A 17,794-nucleotide genomic window follows, 5' to 3' on the forward strand; every position below is an offset into this window, starting at 1 on the left:
TCCTCTAACTGGCTCCCACTTGCGGGACATTCTTCCAGGACATTTTACATTAATCCAGTGCAAAAGTCTCAGAATGCCTCTTCGGAGGGATCTCATACTCAACTCCGTACTGGCTCTTGCCACATCCTCCCCGTGGCCAAAACACGTCCACTCCTGGAGAGACGGTGCCCCTGGAGTTCATGTGTATTACCCCCAGAGTTTCTGATTCAGTAAGTCTGAGGCGGGGACTTAGAATCTGCATTTCTAACAAGTTCCCAGATGCTAATGCTACTGGTCTGGGTTCACATTCTGAGAACCACTGCGCTGGGTTAGCAGATTTATCTAATTATCTAATTACTCTGCCCAAGAAAGAGCTTAGATTATCAGCTGAGCTCTGCGCCCCATTAGTTAAAGAAGGCATTCCGTAAAATGGAAGAGAACGAACTACAATTAGAACTACAATTAGTCTGTATTACAGACTACAATTTAGTCTGTATTACCACAGGAAGGCTTGAAAGGAAAAACCGCTAGGCAACCACTGTTCTTTCTAGAGTGTTAGACACCCAACTCCCTCCTTAGCCCCTTTCACCCCTTGCATCTGCCCTTACCTGTCCTGTCTTATTCCTCGAGGATCAAGGACCCCCAGCCCAGGATCCTGTAAAGCTCCCGGGGACTCAGGCGCCATCCCTCCATCACTTCCAAATTAAGACGGGTTTGCTGGGTTTGCTGGATAGAAGACGGGTCCGTCAGTCCTGCAGGGTCTCAGAGGCATCAACAAATCCCAGAGCCGGTCTGTTCCATGTTTGCCGAAGCAGAGACCTGCAGCCAAATGCTGGCTTTTCTGTTAACTTATGTGACTCATAATGAATCGTTTGGCATTTTCAGGCCTTCGGTTTTTAACAGGCAAAAAAAAAAGAAGTCCCTCATTACGAGAGAAAATGAGCCATCTGGAGAATTATTAGCCAGAGTTCCTTGGAAAGAAGACATTAGCAACAAAACTATCACATTACGCTTTAGAGATATTACACCGTATAGTTTAACAACAAAGTGCTTATGTGCTTGTGCGCCTCCGTATATGTATGTATTAAGCCCTTCCAACCTTGCCAGGTAGGTAGGGGAGGGCCTGAGAGGCAGTGGAAGTCTGGCCAAATTAAGTGTCGGGGCCAGGACTCAAACACCTCACCTTCTCAATGAAGTCAGTGTTCTTTCCCACACGCTGCCCTTCCTCAGTGTATTTCAATTAAATATAGGCATGTACTAGGGCGTAAAACGAATGACCCTAAAAGGATGAGAGAGCTGCACTAACTTAAAACTAAAGGGCCAATGACCCAGCAAATTAGAAAACAAGAGTTGTGCCCTTCAGCTGAATGCCAGGAAGGGTCCCTGTAATATCATTTTAACATTCTCAGGCATTTTGCTTCCACAACGTTAGCCCTCCTCCAGGTCCCTCTGGCTTGTTTGTCACCGGATATTTTCTATGCAGATGGCAGCAAAGCTCAGCCACTGCTGTACAAAGAGCTTCTGAAATTCTTTCAGCCTCTAAGTCACAAGACGGCAAGCATCCTCTAGGATAATTCTGCCTTGGCATGGCAGGCAATGAGACATCCGGTGACTAATGCCTGCATAGCACTGGGTTGGGAGAGTGTTTTCTGTTTTTTCAAATCTGTGGGTTCACACCCCAAATCTTCTAGAACCAACCTAAGTTCTTGAAAGTCCTGGGCTTGTAGGTCTGCACTCATAAATCCCTTACTGAGAAAGAAGGCTGATATAAGCAACCAACCTTGTATGAGTGTCTTTTAAAGGCCAGGCACTATATTGAGGGCTTTATATAAGATCTCAAATATTAATCATTATAACAATAATGAGACCATTCAGTTACTGGGCACCCACTTTGTGTCAGGCACTGTACTAGGCGGCTTAAATGAGTTCTTTAGGTCACATCAATCTCACTTCTCTTTTAGTAACCGATAAACTCCTGTTTCCCTAAGAGTTAGTCAAACATCCTGAAGGAATGCCTTTTGTGTTCAGAACATTATTTGGATGCTATAGGTTTATCCTCACCATTAATACATAGAAAAATAAGAGAGAGAGAGAGAGAGAGAGAGAGAGAGAGAACAGATTAGGCCCCAACCTGAGCCACTGACTGCCCAGGTTCAGGTTTTTCCCTATTTGGGACACTCTAAGACGGCAGGAATGGAAATTTGGAAGCGGGCAGGAGATCCACTATAAATTATTTCCTAAATCAAATGAGTGTTTTGATGGCATAAAAGATGTGCTTTCTGACGGAAGCTCTTGTCACATTTACTACAATGAAAAGGTTTTTCTCCGGAGTGTGTTCTCTGGTGTGTTAGGAAATGGGAACGCTGATTGAAGCTTTTGCCACATTCAGGACATCGATAGGGCCTGTCTCCTAAGTGGATTCGTTGATGAGTCATGAAGTGGGAACTCTGATTGAAGCTCTTCCCACACTCGCCACATTTATAGGGTCTTTCTCCCGTGTGGATTCTTTGGTGCTTAATGAGGGCAGAGCTGTCAGCGAAACCTTTTCCACAGTTGTCGCACTTAAAAGGCCTCTCACCTGTGTGTGTTCTCTGGTGCGTGACCAGATGTGAGCTCTGACTGAAACTTTTGTGGCAGTAAGGACAAGTGAAAGGCCTTTCTCCTGAGTGAGTACTCATGTGAGCTACAAAATGAGAACTATCCCGAAAGCCCTTCCCACACTCTGGGCACTTAAAGGGCCGTTCTCCTGTGTGGGTTCGTTGGTGCTTAATCAAATCTGAGCTCTGGCTAAAACTCTCCCCACATTCCTTACACCCATAAGGCTTCACTCCCGTGTGGGTCCTCTGATGGGTGATGAAATTTGAGCTTCGACTAAAGCTTTTATGACATTCGAGGCACGTATAGGGCTTCTCTCCTGTGTGGGTCCTTTGGTGCATTACGAGGTGTGGCTTCCGCCCAAAAGTCTTCCCACACTCTGGACACTCGTAAGGTCTCTCACCTGTGTGGGTTCTCTGGTGTTTGATGAGCGTTGAGCTGTCGCTGAATTTTTTCTCACATCCACTGCATTGGTAGGGTTTCTCTCCTGTGTGTGTCCTGCGATGGGTGACAAGGTCTGAACTCTGTTTGAAGCCTTTTCCACACTCGATGCATTTATAAGGCCTCTCGCCAGTGTGGGTCCTTAGGTGTCTGATGAGATAGGAACTCTGGTTAAAGCTTTTTCCACATTCTGCACACACAGCCTTCTTTCCTACGTATCCATCCAGGAGATTGTTTAAGTCCTTGTCCTGTGAAAAGGGCTCCTGATGGCCCTCTCCTGGGAGGGTGTCATGCTGTCCCTCTAATTCCAGGCCCCTCTCCCAGCTTCCTCCCCAGCTGGGAGTCTGAGCAATAGCTCTGTTGGCCGTTTCTGAGGATGTTCCACACTGTTCTGCTGGCTCAGAAATGTCCCGATTGAGTTTTTCCACCTGAGTGTTGAAGTCTGAAAAATTCACAGAAGTAACAGAGAATAAAGCTATCTGTTTTCAGGAACGAACATCAGAGAGCAGCAAGAAGGATTAAAATCGGTGTTTTTGCAACAGGCTATACTTAATTTGACTACTTTGGTTTTCACAAAGTGAAAAGTTTATTGAAGTTCATTGAGTTTTCAAAAAAAATGAATTCCTAAACCCTTTTTTTATTTTAGGATGGCCAGGAGAATCTTGAGGTGACCTTTAGATCCTTCAAGAGTAGGCCACGTATGTCAAAATTGGTAAACTCCTTTCTAAGATGTTATATCCAACCCAAAAGGAAAATGCTTACTTAAAAAGAGCCTTTATTTGGTCAATGACTGACTGTCCAAGAGGTCAAACTTAAACTTCTATCAGTAAGAACAAAAGTCTAGGGCAGCATTCCAAATTCTTCTCCCACCATGTGACGTTCACATCTCACCTGTGTGACTTTCCCTCAGGAACGTCCTTGCCTCAAAATTTTGGAGTGGTAGGATCCATGGCTCTTTTTTCTGTTCCAGCTGGGAGATTACATTTGGTCTAGAAATGCTACACAGGAAGATAAACATAGGATGTTACTCTGAGCCAATCACACATGGCCTGGCCAAAATCTAAGCCCTCCTCCTTCCCTAGGTGGAAGAGAACACCCAGAGAAGCTCTAATGGGTTTGGTCTCATTAAAAGGGCAGCCATACTGAAGGGATAAAAGAGGGTGATCTCCCCAAGAGGCAGAGGAAAAAAAAGCCCTTTCCTCCCATTAAAAATATATACAGAGGGTGCCAAAAAAAATGTATACACATTTTAAGAAAGGAAAACTGTACTAAAATTGTAATACTCAATATTTTCAGTGTACAGAAAGATATTTGTTGCTGAAAGTGGGATGTACAACTAAATGTACAGTATGATCCCAATTTTGTTTTAACTTTTATTTATTTAAGTGTGTTTTTCCAGGACCCATCAGCTCCAAGTCAAGTAGTTGTTTCAATCTAGTTGTGGAGGGCGCAGCTCACAGTGGCCCATGTGGGGATCAAACAGGCAAACTTGTTGTTAAGAGCACTGCGCTCTAACCAACTGAGCTAACCAGCTGCCCCCAATTTTTTTTCTAATTATATATATGCTTGTTTTAAAATTGTATATTTATGTTATATATTATGCTTTTAATTCTATATATGGAAGGATAGTAACTCTTCAGTGATGGAATGATGACTTTTGTTTTAATTTTTCTTGTCTCTTTCTTCAATGAGTATATACCAGGGGTGCCAAAAAAATGCATACACGTGACTTGTATTCATCTTTTGTTATTGGTATATATTATTACAATTTTAACACAGTGTTTTCCTTTCTTAAAATGTGCGTACATTTTTTTGGCACCCTCGGTATTACTTCTGTATATATTCTCTCCCTTTTCCACAAAGACCTGAGTGGGACTGTCACCTCTGGCCCTTAACTTTGAGTCTCAGTGTCATGAGCAGGAAAAAGGGGAAGATAATACACACATCAAAGGGTTATGATGAGGTATTAACAAGACAATAAATATCATCAGCCAGAAAAGACATCTGCAAATCACAAGTGCCATAAAAACGGAAGCCCTTCTTTTTCAGCCAGGGAGGCGACAGTTATTCTCTCAGCGATCTGGAGCTCCAGGAGACCAACATTCCCAGAGACCACTCAAACTTGGGCCCTCTCAAAATATCCACCCTAAATCTAACAGAGAGTAGCATGCTTACCCCTTGAGAGCCCAGTCTTCTATCTGTGCTGGGCGGTATCCCTGAAGAGGATTCTCTAAGCGGTGTCCAGGTAACCCACTCTTCCCAGAAGTCCCCAGCCACATCATTGAGGCCATCAGGTCCTAAAGCAAGAGACTGCAGTTCGCATCAATAGCTCTCTGGACATTCTCACCATGGTCTGAAAACCAACAGACAGCCACCACGGCCACCAAACAAAACCCCCCATGACTAGGATAGCTCTGAGGTCAATTCTGTCAACCACAAAGGGTTTGCTTTCCCCATTCTGCTTTTACATAATCCTTGCCTTGGCCGACTTTCCCATTACCAAGAGAGGCCTGGGTCTCCCAAACACACCAGCAGAACCCTATCTTTGAACACACTAACTGTCTGAGGAATATATTTTCCATGATGGACGAGATAAATAAAAGACAGAGTGTGCAGGTATAACGGGTTTCTGGAAAGCTTTGGATTCTCTCCAACTGATTTTTCCTCAGCAAGCTAGGAATTGTGGATTTAATTATACTCATATTAGTTATGAGGACAGCTGACTTTTCTTGGCTTGTAGATTTGGTGTCAACTTCAAGTGACAGACCAAGCAGAACCCTAAAGGGAACTTCCCTGGGTACCATTCTATTTCAAGGTTTCATGGAGTCAGAAATGAGACTTAGAAGACATGGGTTAAAAAAAAAAAAAAAAAAAAAAAAAGGATGGATAAGCTGTAAAACTAAGTGAAACAGTGGGGATAAGCACAAAACAAAACCCACAAAAAAAAAAAAAAACACATGAATAAAATTGACACCAGTATTATGAAAAAATTATTTTGGGGAAGATGGTCAGATTACTGGATGAATGAGTAATTTACTCAGTAACATGCTGTAAGGCATGAGGAGTCACAAAGAAATGTAAGTCATCGTCCTCATCCCCCATCTCGCTAAAGAGTTTCCAACAGAAGTAGGTACAAGTCAGCCACTGAGTCTGATAATAAAAAATTCTACATTTCAGTCAAGGATGGACCAGATTGGAGCGAGGAAGTTTTACTCTTTCACATCTTTGTCTCACCAATCAAAGCACTTCTAGAATACACACACAAACACTTCATGGAAACATTTATCCATTTACATACATTGCTATTGGTCACTTATAAAGCATTGATTTTTTAAGGATCTACAAACCGTAGCGACATATTTCATCTCTGGTTTGAGACCTTCACAAACAAAAATTATGTCATTAGGAAGTGAAAATCGTACTGAGTTTTGAGCATAAATGTTATTTCCACATCCATTATAAAACACAGCAGCAGGGTCCACCTGCAGGAGACAGCGGGAGAGAGGGAACAGAGTTCTAAGCCTGGTTACAGAAACCCTGTGCCCTACGTTGTCCTGTACAGGTGACCTCGAGGGACCAAGAGCACTAGGTGCTGTGACTAAGTGCCATTGTGAGAAGCACCACCGGCTTGTCGCTGGGTTTATTAATAGGAACATGACCGCAAGGGTAGGGCTGCCACCCATTCTCCCCCCTCACTGTGCCGCAGGCCCTAATCGGGGTGCGGCGGTCAGAAGGTCACAAAGCGAGGCTGAGCCCCGGGGACGACCACCGAGGAGTAAGAAAATGGGTACGAGGGTGAGCTATCCCCACGACGGCAAAGAAAACCGCAGCTACCTCTCCCCACTCCTCAGCAGACCCACGGGCTCCGAAGGGCGAGCGGGGGGCCGGGATTGGGGGACCGGGTACAGACAGCATCGGGGCGACAGGCGAGCCCCTTCCACGCCCCTCAGCAGCGCCGGGGCGGCGGCCGCTCCTTCTCAGGATCACTCACCGCCCCAGGGCCCAGCCGGGGATGGAGCAGGAAGGAGCGTCCTCCATCGCCGAGCCGCACCCGGCCCGCCAGGCCGAGGCGGACCCTCCCAGAACCCCACCGGGTTTCGTGACAGGACTGTGGGCACACAGGTGGGACTCCGAGCTCGGCAGCCAGACGCCGGAAAACACCGCCCCTGTCCTCTTGCCATTGGCTTCTCAGTTTCGGCGACGAGAAGTCTTCCCTATCCATAGGCTGATCAAGATATCAATCACCGCGGCGCCGTCTGGGAGACGTAGTCCTGAGCAAGCCCTCAAATGACTCAGTCCCGGGACGCTCAGTTCTGATCGGTGACAAGTGCTAAACCCAATTCCCGAGCTACTCGATTGCGGGAACCGCCTCTCGGGAGCTGAAAGGGGGATCAAAGTCTGCACCCCCAGAGAGGGCTCTGCAGATGCGAGCCTCCTGGTCTCAGCCGACTACCACGGAGCAGCCGGGTATCGAGGGCGGAGTCTCGCGCGCCTGGCATCCAGCCCTTCCAGAGCGCGGAGCAGCTCGTCGCTAGAACCGTGCTGGGCACGGTCCTTTCCACCCGGGGGCGGCCAGAGTCTGAATGGTGAATGCCGCCGCCGGGTTCCAGGCCAAATCAGACTGCTCATAAGAAACCCCAAGCAGAAGCCGTTAGTGGAAAAGAGACGTTCTGCTTCCTGTCATTAGCATCACAATTCCCACGCATATCCCTTTTCCATTGGTTAATACACCTGTTCACAGCTAGAGGACGCTGGCAGGGGATTCCCTGCCATCTACTTCTGCAACTCCCAGGCAAATAAAAGTAGTCTCCACACTCCCTAGCCGGAGGGGCCTGTCTAGCCAACATAGCTCCCACCCCAGCTCCACTGCCATCTCTTTCCTCTCCATCGTCCTGGGTTCTGCCACCTGACTGTCCTAGGGAGTGGGAAGGAGGTGGGAAAGACCAAGGAGAGACATAGACATCTGGGCCTCAGTGCCCCGAGCTTCCCAGCCTGGAGATTTTTCCTTCTCCTGTCCTCCTTGAGGCCAATTCCCTTATATATGTATAAAAACTTTCACATCGCTAGAGAAATTGCTTACTTTCACAAATGTTTTGAGTCGACTGAGAACGTATTACTAGAAATGAATGGAAATAGTGTTAGCCCTCCAGGAACTACCCAACAGCTCACTGGCTCCTCAAAGTTTAAGGCCTTGAGAAGAAGCTGAGGTGGAAAAAAACCAAAAAACTAACATACATGGAATCTATCTTGTTTTATTGGAAATTTGGAAACGTAAGTGAATATATTTATGTTATTCTAAGTAGGAGAACTAATTATAGCTTTCCTATCTTTTTTAAAAATAAATTTTATTGGGGAATATTGGGGAACAGTGTGTTTCTCCAGGGCCCATCAGCTCCAAGTAGTTGTCCTTCAATCTAGTTGTGGAGGGCGCAGCTCAGCTCCGAGTCCAGTCTCCGTTTTCAACCTTTAGTTAGAGGGGGTGCAGCCCACCATCCCAGGCGGGAATTGAACTGGCAACCCTGTTGTTCAGAGCTCGTGCTCTAACCAACTGAACCATCGGCTGCCCCTCTTTTTTTTTTGTTTTAAAGAAAGGGTTTATTAGTCCATTGCTTGCAAAAAGAAATAGATGGGTCTTGAGGCATGGCGTCTAAACCACCAGCAGCATGACTAGCTAAGAAAGACATCACAAGAGAATTCAAAGAATATTCACACACACAGACACACACACACGCATACACACACACGTAGGCAAGTAAGACACTAAAAAATAATTTATAAATAAAAGCAAGTTATCTAACCACAGGGCAATAATCAGTTGCATTCTACCGGACACAACTAATTTTCATTTCTATAGACAAGAATAATTTTCATTAATATCAGTTTTCTACAATTTACAGATTGGTAAAATAGATCAAAGACAAGAGACGATAACATGGAAGGGGATTCTAGATAAGACACCTAGTAACTTTTTTTTGTTTGTCAATTTCAAAGTCTTTCGCTTTTTCCTAACAGTTACCATTGGAGGAGGACACCAAAAAATTTGAATATATAAAAATTAAAATCATGTACATCACTAAGTATATATTTGTTAAAACTCTTTGATACGTGCACTTAAGGTCGGTGCATTTCATTGTATGTAATTTTATCTCAATTAAACAAATTAGTCTTAAAAAATTATAAATTGAAAAAACTTGTAGACATTTAAAAAATGTTATTAATAAAAATGTGAAATAAGCTTTACACTAAAAAACTTGTAACAAATACAAAAGACAATAGAACAATATCTTCAATAAATAAAAGGCTCACAAAAATCAATTAAAAAATTAAGACCCCAATAAATGGGTAAAAGCTACCAACAGGTAATATATAGAAGCAGAAACATAAATTTAAAACTGTTCATTCATACTGGTAATTAATTGCAAATTTAAAAAAAATTCTTTTTCACTTGTCCAATGAGCAGAGATTTTTTAAAAATTTAATTACTTTCATAAGGATGCAGTAAGTTAAGTGCTCTATATCCTGCAATGCACACTGATACTTTCTTCCTAGGAAGTCTTTTTTGCAGCATGAATAAAATGTCTTACAAATGATTTTGATGCAGTAATTTCAATACTAAGTTTCTCATAAGGAAATAATCAGAAATACGTACAAAGACATGTATAAAAATAGTCAATATAGCAAAAAAAATTAGAAATAACCAGTGTCTAATAGGTAAATCATTACAAAAGTTACCATAGAACTATGTAATGAAAAGATCATTCAACCACTAAAAATAATGTTTATTAAGAATTTATAATGAATAGGACAATGCTGAACATATAGTCCATGAGAAATTATATGGACCTATATATGTTATGTTTACAACCATATAAAATATATCTGCAATATATTCATACATATATCGGTAAGATATTCTGAAGATGTAATTTGTTGCTTTACTAAAGCAACAAGTTGCTTTCATTGCTTTACTAAAAGAATGCCAGAAAGTCTTTTCCTGGGATGTGACTCACCAGGGAGGTCCCCTTCCTCTAAGAGAGTTAAACAGAATTTAGCGGTTTTGAATGGCTGTCTGCCCTTGGAGGCCATCAGGCCCCATTGTCGGGGCGGGGGTGGGGACCAGTAACCAACCTTTTGTGTGAAAAGGCAGACCTGGAGAAGGTATGAGACCCCCTAGAAAACCTACTGGAAGTCTCTATTGGGGGTAGGGTGGAATTTGTAGCTTGAGGGCCCAGGAGGGAAGCAGAACAAGGCCAATCTGTTTTAAGAGCTGAAAATATCTGGGCAAGAAAGAGAAAAAAATGCTGGTTTTCTGGAAAGGGTGTTCATCTGAGCCAACCCTGACACAGTGCTGGGGGTGGGGGCAGGCTTGGAGGAGAGGTCGGTGGGGCCTGAAAGGGTTAGGCACTAAGAATGAGTCCTTGGGAACCGGTAAGGGACTCTGGATTAGCTGGTGCTGAAGGAGTGGAATTTTTCCGCCCAGGCACCTAACAGGCCAATTTTGTCTGAGGCCTGCGACCTCACCTTGATTTGAACATGCAGAGAGTGACATCTTGTGGTGGCGAGGAGCAATTGCAGAAACTGCCACAGTCCAGAGCTTGGGGTGCCTTGGACTTTTCTCCCATAGGTGAGTGCCCACAGGTTGTTTTGTGTGTTGCATAAACCCCAGGGTCCTGGGCAGTCCAGACGGAGGGAGAGCTCCAAAAAGGAGGTTTTTAGATAACTGAGCAGTTAAAGGTTAGAGCTAGTTTTAGTTTCATTTATTTTGGGCAAAAAATTAAAGGCATCCTGATGTTGCAGTACAGCTCTTATTGGTCACACGTGTACGCATAGAAAAAAGAAGGAAAGGAAACCCACCACCACGGTAACAGAGGTTATACTTGAGTACTGAGATTATACATAGATTTTTGTTGTCTTTTTAAAGGTTTCTGTATTTTCCAAAATTTTGACAATGCTCATGTATCATCTTGTTTTGTTTTGCTCTGACAGAAATACTTATTTTCCTCATATAAAGAGTGTGTAATGGTATGTTACTGTGATTTTTAAATTTTAAATTATTTTTTAAGATTTTCGTTTTTATAGCAGTTTCACAGCAAAATTTAAAAGGTACAAAGATTTCCTACTCATACATCCCTCCTGACCCCACACGGGCACAGCCTCCCCCATTTTCAACATCCCTCCCCCAAAGTGGTCCATTTGTTCCAATTGATGAACCTACATAGACACATCATCATCACCCAAAGTCCGCAGTGTCCACCGAGCACAAAAGAGTCAGGAGGCTCGGGCTAGAAATAAAGGACAAAGATTTATTTCAAGCCTTAGAACTTGCAAATCATAAAACATAACTAGACGATACCCCAGGGTTTTCGGAAGAAGAAAGAAAAGCTGAGCGCTTTTGTAGTCAAAACTACGTTCTTGAGAAGAATCAGTCCTGCATTCTTCGCCTCTGGATTGGTCCGTGATGGAAATCTTCCAGATGTTTGGTGGTCTGGATGATGGACGTCAGGCAGTCTGAACACGGGAACATTCTTTCCTAAGTCCTTCAGAGGGTTATCTATTGGATTTATGTATCTTTCTTTTTTTTTATTTTATTTTTTTATTTTTATTTTTATTTTTTGATTTATGTATCTTTCTCCAGGCACAACTGAAAAGTTCAAAGTTTAAGTCCTCAGACTACTTAAGGTTAAAAAAAAAATCTATTCTTGATGCTTCGGCCTGTATGGTCTGAACCAGTTGTGTCAGCTTGACTATACAGATTGCATATTAAATCAGCTTGACTATACTGACTTCACCTCTTCACTCATTCCTCAACAGTCTACCTTAGGATTCACTCAGGATGGTGTATGTCCTCTGGGTTTGGACACAGGTATAGTGACATATATCCATCACTATTGTGTCATACAGAGTATTTTCACTGCCCTAAATATCCTCCTTGCTCCCCCTCTTCATCCTTCCCTACCCTCCCTGCCCCAACCCCTGGCCACCACTGATCCTTTTACTGTTTCACTAGTTTTGCCTTTTCCAGACGGTCATATAGTTAGAATCAGACAGTATGTAGTTTTTCAGAGTGGCTTTTTTTACTGAGTCATATGCATTTAAGGTTTCTCCATGTCTTTTCACGGCTTGAGAGCTCATTTCTTCTTGTAAGAGACTGTTAGCATGAGAACTGCCACTTTAAGGTTAAGGTAAGGTTAACAGCCCGGAGCTTAAGTTAGCATGAGAACTGCTACTTTAAGGTCAAGGTAGGGTTAACAGCCCTGAGCTTAAAATAACCTAATGGCCTAATTAATTGTTAATTCCAGGATGTGGGCATAGAGACCAGATGTCTTATCTCCTGCTATGGAGGCTTTTGTAGCTTATCGGTAAACTCTTTGAAGCATAGCTCAACCGTGTACTCCCTAAGACTATGAAAAATTACTAAATGCCTCAGCTATGTGAGAATTGTAGTTCATCTTGTACTCCCTAAGACTATGGAAAATTACTGAGTGCCTTAGAAATGCTATAAAAACCCTTAGCTTTAAAGGCTGGGGGTCCTTGTTAAAACCCGCTGCGTCAGGCAGAGACGGGGACCCCAGCTGGCTGGAAATAAACCTCGCTGTGTGACTTGCATTATCGTGTGTGTGTCCTCTGTCTGTCTGAGGGGTGGACGATTCCAGGACTTAACATTTGGGGGCTCGTCCGGGATCACCCCACCCCCCTCAGGGAAACAGACAACTCCCGATACCTTGGTTTACACAGGGAACCGTGGTAAGAGGTTTGGCCACCTCTGATCCGAGGGAGACTGAAACAGGTCTCTGCCCGGTCCTAGTTAGGGGGGGACTGAAACAGGTCCTCGGCCAGAGACTGAAACAGGTCTCTGCTCGGTCTGGTCTCTATTGAGAATTCTCACGGGAAAGGAGGAGCGGGTTACGACCCTGGAAGCTCCAATTCTGGAAGTCGTGGGAGACGTCCCCAACGAGAAGGTGGCCCAACGACGTCCGCAGTGGACGCCGTTTGGACGGGCCCTGGGTTGACGGCATCGGGCCTTGGGTCCATCACTCTCACGTGCGCCGAGCCAACCAGCTGGAGCAGACACAAGGTGAGGAATGGACTGCGCAGCAGCACCCTGATAACCCTCTGAAGCTGCAACTCTTCAGGCCTCGAAGTAGCGTCAAGCCCCCTGTATCCGCCGACGATGGAGCGGTTGCTAGTCCTGCTTCTACTCCACATCTGGGAGAAAAGCCATGCGGGGATCAACCCACACCAACCCCATAAGCTAACCTGGACCCTAACGGACGGACAGACCCAAACGACCCTTAATAGCACTACACATACTACCCCAATCAACACGTGGTGGCCAGAATTGTTTTTTGACCTGTGTGACATTTTTGGCTTTAAACGTGGACAGCAGTATGACTACTCAGTCAGGTCCAAGCGGGCCTTGATCGTCACCTCTCAAGAACATAGTGCACAAGGGTTTTGGGCTTGTCTGGGAAACCTCAGAAACAATTGGAAAACCTGTGGCGGCCCAGACCGCTACTATTGTGGTAGCTGGAGTTGTGTCACCTCCTATGACGGGCCTCGACAGTGGGACATTGGGAACAAGGATCTAGTCAAATTCTCCTTTAGGGGCCCCCACAACCAGGTACCCCAGGTACGTGTCCAATTTAACCAAGACGCGGCACAGAAAGAGCGTGGTTGGTTGTCAGGATTAACTTGGGGGTTCCAATTAGATATGGGTCAGTTGGCATGGATGGGCCCCCACCCCGGCGGTCTTCTGACTATTCGACTATCGGTCGAAACAATTAGCATCCAGGTAGGTCCAAATAAGGTACTGGCCCCTCTCGTCCCTACCAAGAACCCAGGCATATTAAGGGATAAAGACACCACAAGAAAGATCGAGGGAACCCAGCCAGCGGCCTCAGTAACTCCTTCGGCACCTGTTACGCAGGCTACTGAAGACTCATTACGGAAACTAATGCGCACTGTATATGAGGCCCTTAATGCCACCAGTCCTAACCTCACAACCTCCTGTTGGCTGTGCTATGATGTTAAGCCCCCGTTCTATGAGGCCATTGGGCTTAATGCCACTTACACTGCCTCTAACAGTAAGAACCCCTCTCAGTGTTCATGGGGGGATCGTAAAATTGGCTTAACCCTGCAACTAGTAAGCGGCAATGGAACCTGTCTAGGGAAAGTGCCCCAGGCTAAGCTAAGTCTATGTGCCTCCATTGACAGCACCCCTAGTTGAAAAAGTAACACTAAGTGGTTCATCCCCAATACTAATAGATGGTGGATATGTTCAAAGACTGGCCTCACCCTGTGCCTATCTACCTCGGTCTTCAATGCCTCCAATGAATTCTGTGTCCTGGTAACTGTGCTGCCCCGTGTCCTCTATCACCCTGAGGAGAGTATGTATCTGCACTGGGATGGCTACACAAATGCGAGAAGAAAAAGAGAGCCCATCACTGCACTAACCATTGCCACCCTGTTCAGTTTGGGAATAGCCGGAGCCGGGACCGGCATAGCTTCCCTAGCTACTCAACAATCAGGAATGACCTCCCTAAGGGCGGCCTGTTAAGTCCGGGAATCTTTCACCCCTCAGAAAGACAGAGACACACACGATAATGCAAGTCACACAGCGAGGCTTATTTCCAGCTAGCTGGGGTCCCCGTCTCTGCCCGACGCAGCGGGTTTTAACAAAGGACCCCTAGCCCACAAAGCTAAGGGTTTTTATAGCAGTTCTAGGAGCTTAGTAATGACTAAAGTCTTAGGGAGCACAGTATAGACTTCAATTCTCACATAACTAAGACATTCTGTAATTTCTAAAGTCTTGGGGAGTGCAGATTGCTATGCTTCAAGGAGTTTACAATAGATACGCTTCAAAAGCTTCCATATCAGGAGATAAAACATCTGGTCTCTATGCCCACATCCTGGAACTAACAATTAGGCCATTAGGTTGTTTTAAGCTCAAGGCTGTTAATCTTACTCTGACTTTAAAGTAGCAGTTCTCATGCTAACTTGAGCCCAGGGCTGCCAGGGCTGTTAACCCTATTTTAACCGTAAAGTGGCAGTCCTTATGCTAACAGTCTCTTACAGGCCATAGATGAGGATATAGAAAGACTAGAAACCTCTATTAGTCATTTAGAGAAGTCGCTCACCTCCCTATCCGAAGTAGTACTCCAGAATAGAAGAGGACTTGATTTGTTGTTCCTCCAACAAGGTGGACTATTGTTAAGTCCTGGAATCGTCCACCCCTCAGATAGGCAGAGGACACACACGATAATGCAAGTCACACAGCGAGGTTTATTTCCAGCTAGCTGGGGTCCCGTCTCTGCCCGATGCAGCGGGTTTTAACAAGGACCCCTAGCCCTTCAAGCTAAGGGTTTTTACAGCGTTTCTAAGGCACTCAGTAATTTTAGGGAGTACAAGGTAAACTATAATTCTCACATAGCTAAGGCATTAAGTAATTTTTTTCAGTCTTAGGGAGTGCAGGTTGAGCTATGCTTAGAGAGTGCACGTTGAGCTGTGCTTCAAAGAGTTAGTTTATAGATAAACTACAAAAGCCTCCATTGCTTCTTCAGAGAACAGGAGATAAGCTGTTAGGCATCTGGTCTCACATAACAATTAGGCCATTAGGTTATTTTAAGCTCAGGGCTGTTAACCCTATCTTAACTTTAAGGTAGCAGTTCTTATGCTGAAGTAGCAGTTCTCATGCTAACAAACAGTCCCTTACACTATGTGTCACGCTAGGAGAAGAATGTTGTTTTTTTGCTGACCATACTGGGGTAGTAAAAGAATCCATGGCAAAAGTTAGAGAAGGGCTATCCAAGAGAAAACGTGAAAGACAAGCTCAAGAAAACTGGTTTGAAACTTGGTTTAATAGATCCCCCTGGTTCACCACTTTAGTATCAATCTTAGTAGGCCCAATTATTTTACTTGTGCTTATTTTAACCTTTGGCCCTTGCATATTAAGCAAGCTTATTAATTTTGTAAAAGATCGTGTTAATATGTAAGAGACTGTTAACAGTAAGGCCTGCCGCTTCACGGTTACGATAGGGTTAACAGCCCTGGCTAACAGCCCTGGCTGCACTAGGCTCAAGGACTATTACTCTAAAATCAGAGTAAGATTAACAGCCTAACAGCCTTGAGCTTAAAACATCCTAATGGCCTAATTGTTAGTTCCAAGATGTGGGCATAGAGACCAGGTGTTTCATCTCCTGATATAGAAGCTTTTTGAAGCGTATCTATTGTAAACTCTTTGAAGCATAGCAATCTGCACTCCCTAAGACTTTAGAAATCACAGAATGTCTTAGTTATGTGAGAATTGAAGTCCATACTGTATTCCCTAAGACTTTAGTGATTACTAAGCACCTTAGAACTGCTATAAAAACCCTTAGCTTTGTAGGCTAGGGGTCCTTGTTAAAACCCGCTGCGTCGGGCAGAGACGGGGGACCCCAGCTAGCTGGAAATAAACCTCGCTGTGTGACTTGCATTGTCGTGTGTGTCTCTGTCTTTCTGAGGGGCGAAAGATTCCCAGACTTAACAAATACTGTCCAGCTCATGGTCCTCAGACAACAATATGAAAGAGTGCCCGCTCCTGAAGACCTCGGCTGGCCCATAAACGAGCAAGATTCCTCATTATGAACAACAAACGGGGGAATGTAAGAGACTGTTAGCATGAGAACTGCCACTTTAAGGTTAAGGTAGGGTTAACAGCCCTGAGCTTGTTAAATCCGGGAATCTTTCACCCCTCAGAAAGACAGAGACACACACGATAATGCAAGTCACACAGCGAGGCTTATTTCCAGCTAGCTGGGGTCCCCGTCTCTGCCCGACGCAGCGGGTTTTAACAAGGACCCCTAGTCCACAAAGCTAAGGGTTTTTATAGCAGTTCTAGGAGCTTAGTAATTCCTAAAGTCTTAGGGAATACAGTATGGACTTCAATTCTCACATAACTAAGACATTCTGTAATTTCTAAAGTCTTGGGGAGTGCAGATTGTGCTATGCTTCAAAGAGTTTACAATAGATACGCTTCAAAAGCTTCCATATCAGGAGATAAAACAGCTGGTCTCTATGCCCACATCCTGGAACCAACAATTAGGCCATTAGGTTGTTTTAAGCTCAAGGCTGTTAATCTTACTCTGACTTTAAAGTAACAGTTCTCATGCTAACTTGAGCCCAGGGCTGCCAGGGCTGTTAACCCTATCTTAACCGTAAAGCGGCAGTCCTTATGCTAACAGTCAACAAGCTTAAAATAACCTAATGGCCTAATTGTTAATTCCAGGATGTGGGCATAGAGACCAAATGTCTGATAGCTTATCTCCTGCTCTCTGAAGTAATGGAGGCTTTTGTAGCTTATCTGTAAACTCTTTGAAGCATAGCTCAACTTGTACTCCCTAAGACTATGAAAAGTTACTAAATGCCTTAGTTATGTGAGAATTGAAGTCCATACTGTATTCCCTAAGACTATGGAAAATTACTGAGTGCCTTAGAAACGATATAAAAACCCTTAGCTTTAAGGGCTGGGGGTCCTTGTTAAAACCCGCTGCGTCGGGCAGAGACGGGGACCCCAGCTAGCTGGAAATAAACCTCGCTGTGTGACTTGCATTATCGTGTGCTCTGTCTTTCTGAGGGGCGAAAGATTCCCAGACTTAACAAATACTGTCCAGCTCATGGTCCTCAGACAACAATATGAAAGAGTGCCCGCTCCTGAAGACCTCGGCTGGCCCATAAACGAGCAAGATTCCTCATTATGAACAACAAACGGGGAATGTAAGAGACTGTTAGCATGAGAACTGCC

At 44.5% G+C, this 17,794-nt stretch overlaps 1 protein-coding gene across 5 annotated transcripts in view; it reads right to left on the bottom strand.

The window, feature by feature from the left end:
- ZNF774 (zinc finger protein 774) overlaps positions 1-17,794 on the bottom strand; it is a 68,182-nt gene that overhangs the window by 15,759 nt on the left and 34,629 nt on the right. For 3 of the 5 annotated variants that reach the window (XM_074317586.1, XM_074317585.1, XM_074317584.1), the window contains 3 exons: positions 5,191-5,312; positions 3,907-4,013; positions 588-3,457 (listed from right to left, as the gene is read on the bottom strand). In XM_074317586.1, coding sequence (XP_074173687.1) covers positions 2,217-3,457; positions 3,907-4,013; positions 5,191-5,306 — 1,464 coding nt within the window. In that variant the 5' untranslated portion in view covers positions 5,307-5,312 and the 3' untranslated portion in view covers positions 588-2,216. Of the gene's footprint in view, positions 1-587; positions 3,458-3,906; positions 4,014-5,190; positions 5,313-6,849; positions 7,162-17,794 lie in introns of those variants that run through there. The other 2 variants (XM_074317583.1, XM_074317582.1) reach the window with 2 other exon arrangements.

The sequence above is a fragment of the Rhinolophus sinicus genome, linkage group LG13 (assembly GCF_036562045.2).
Source record: "Rhinolophus sinicus isolate RSC01 linkage group LG13, ASM3656204v1, whole genome shotgun sequence".
NCBI lineage: Eukaryota > Metazoa > Chordata > Mammalia > Chiroptera > Rhinolophidae > Rhinolophus > Rhinolophus sinicus.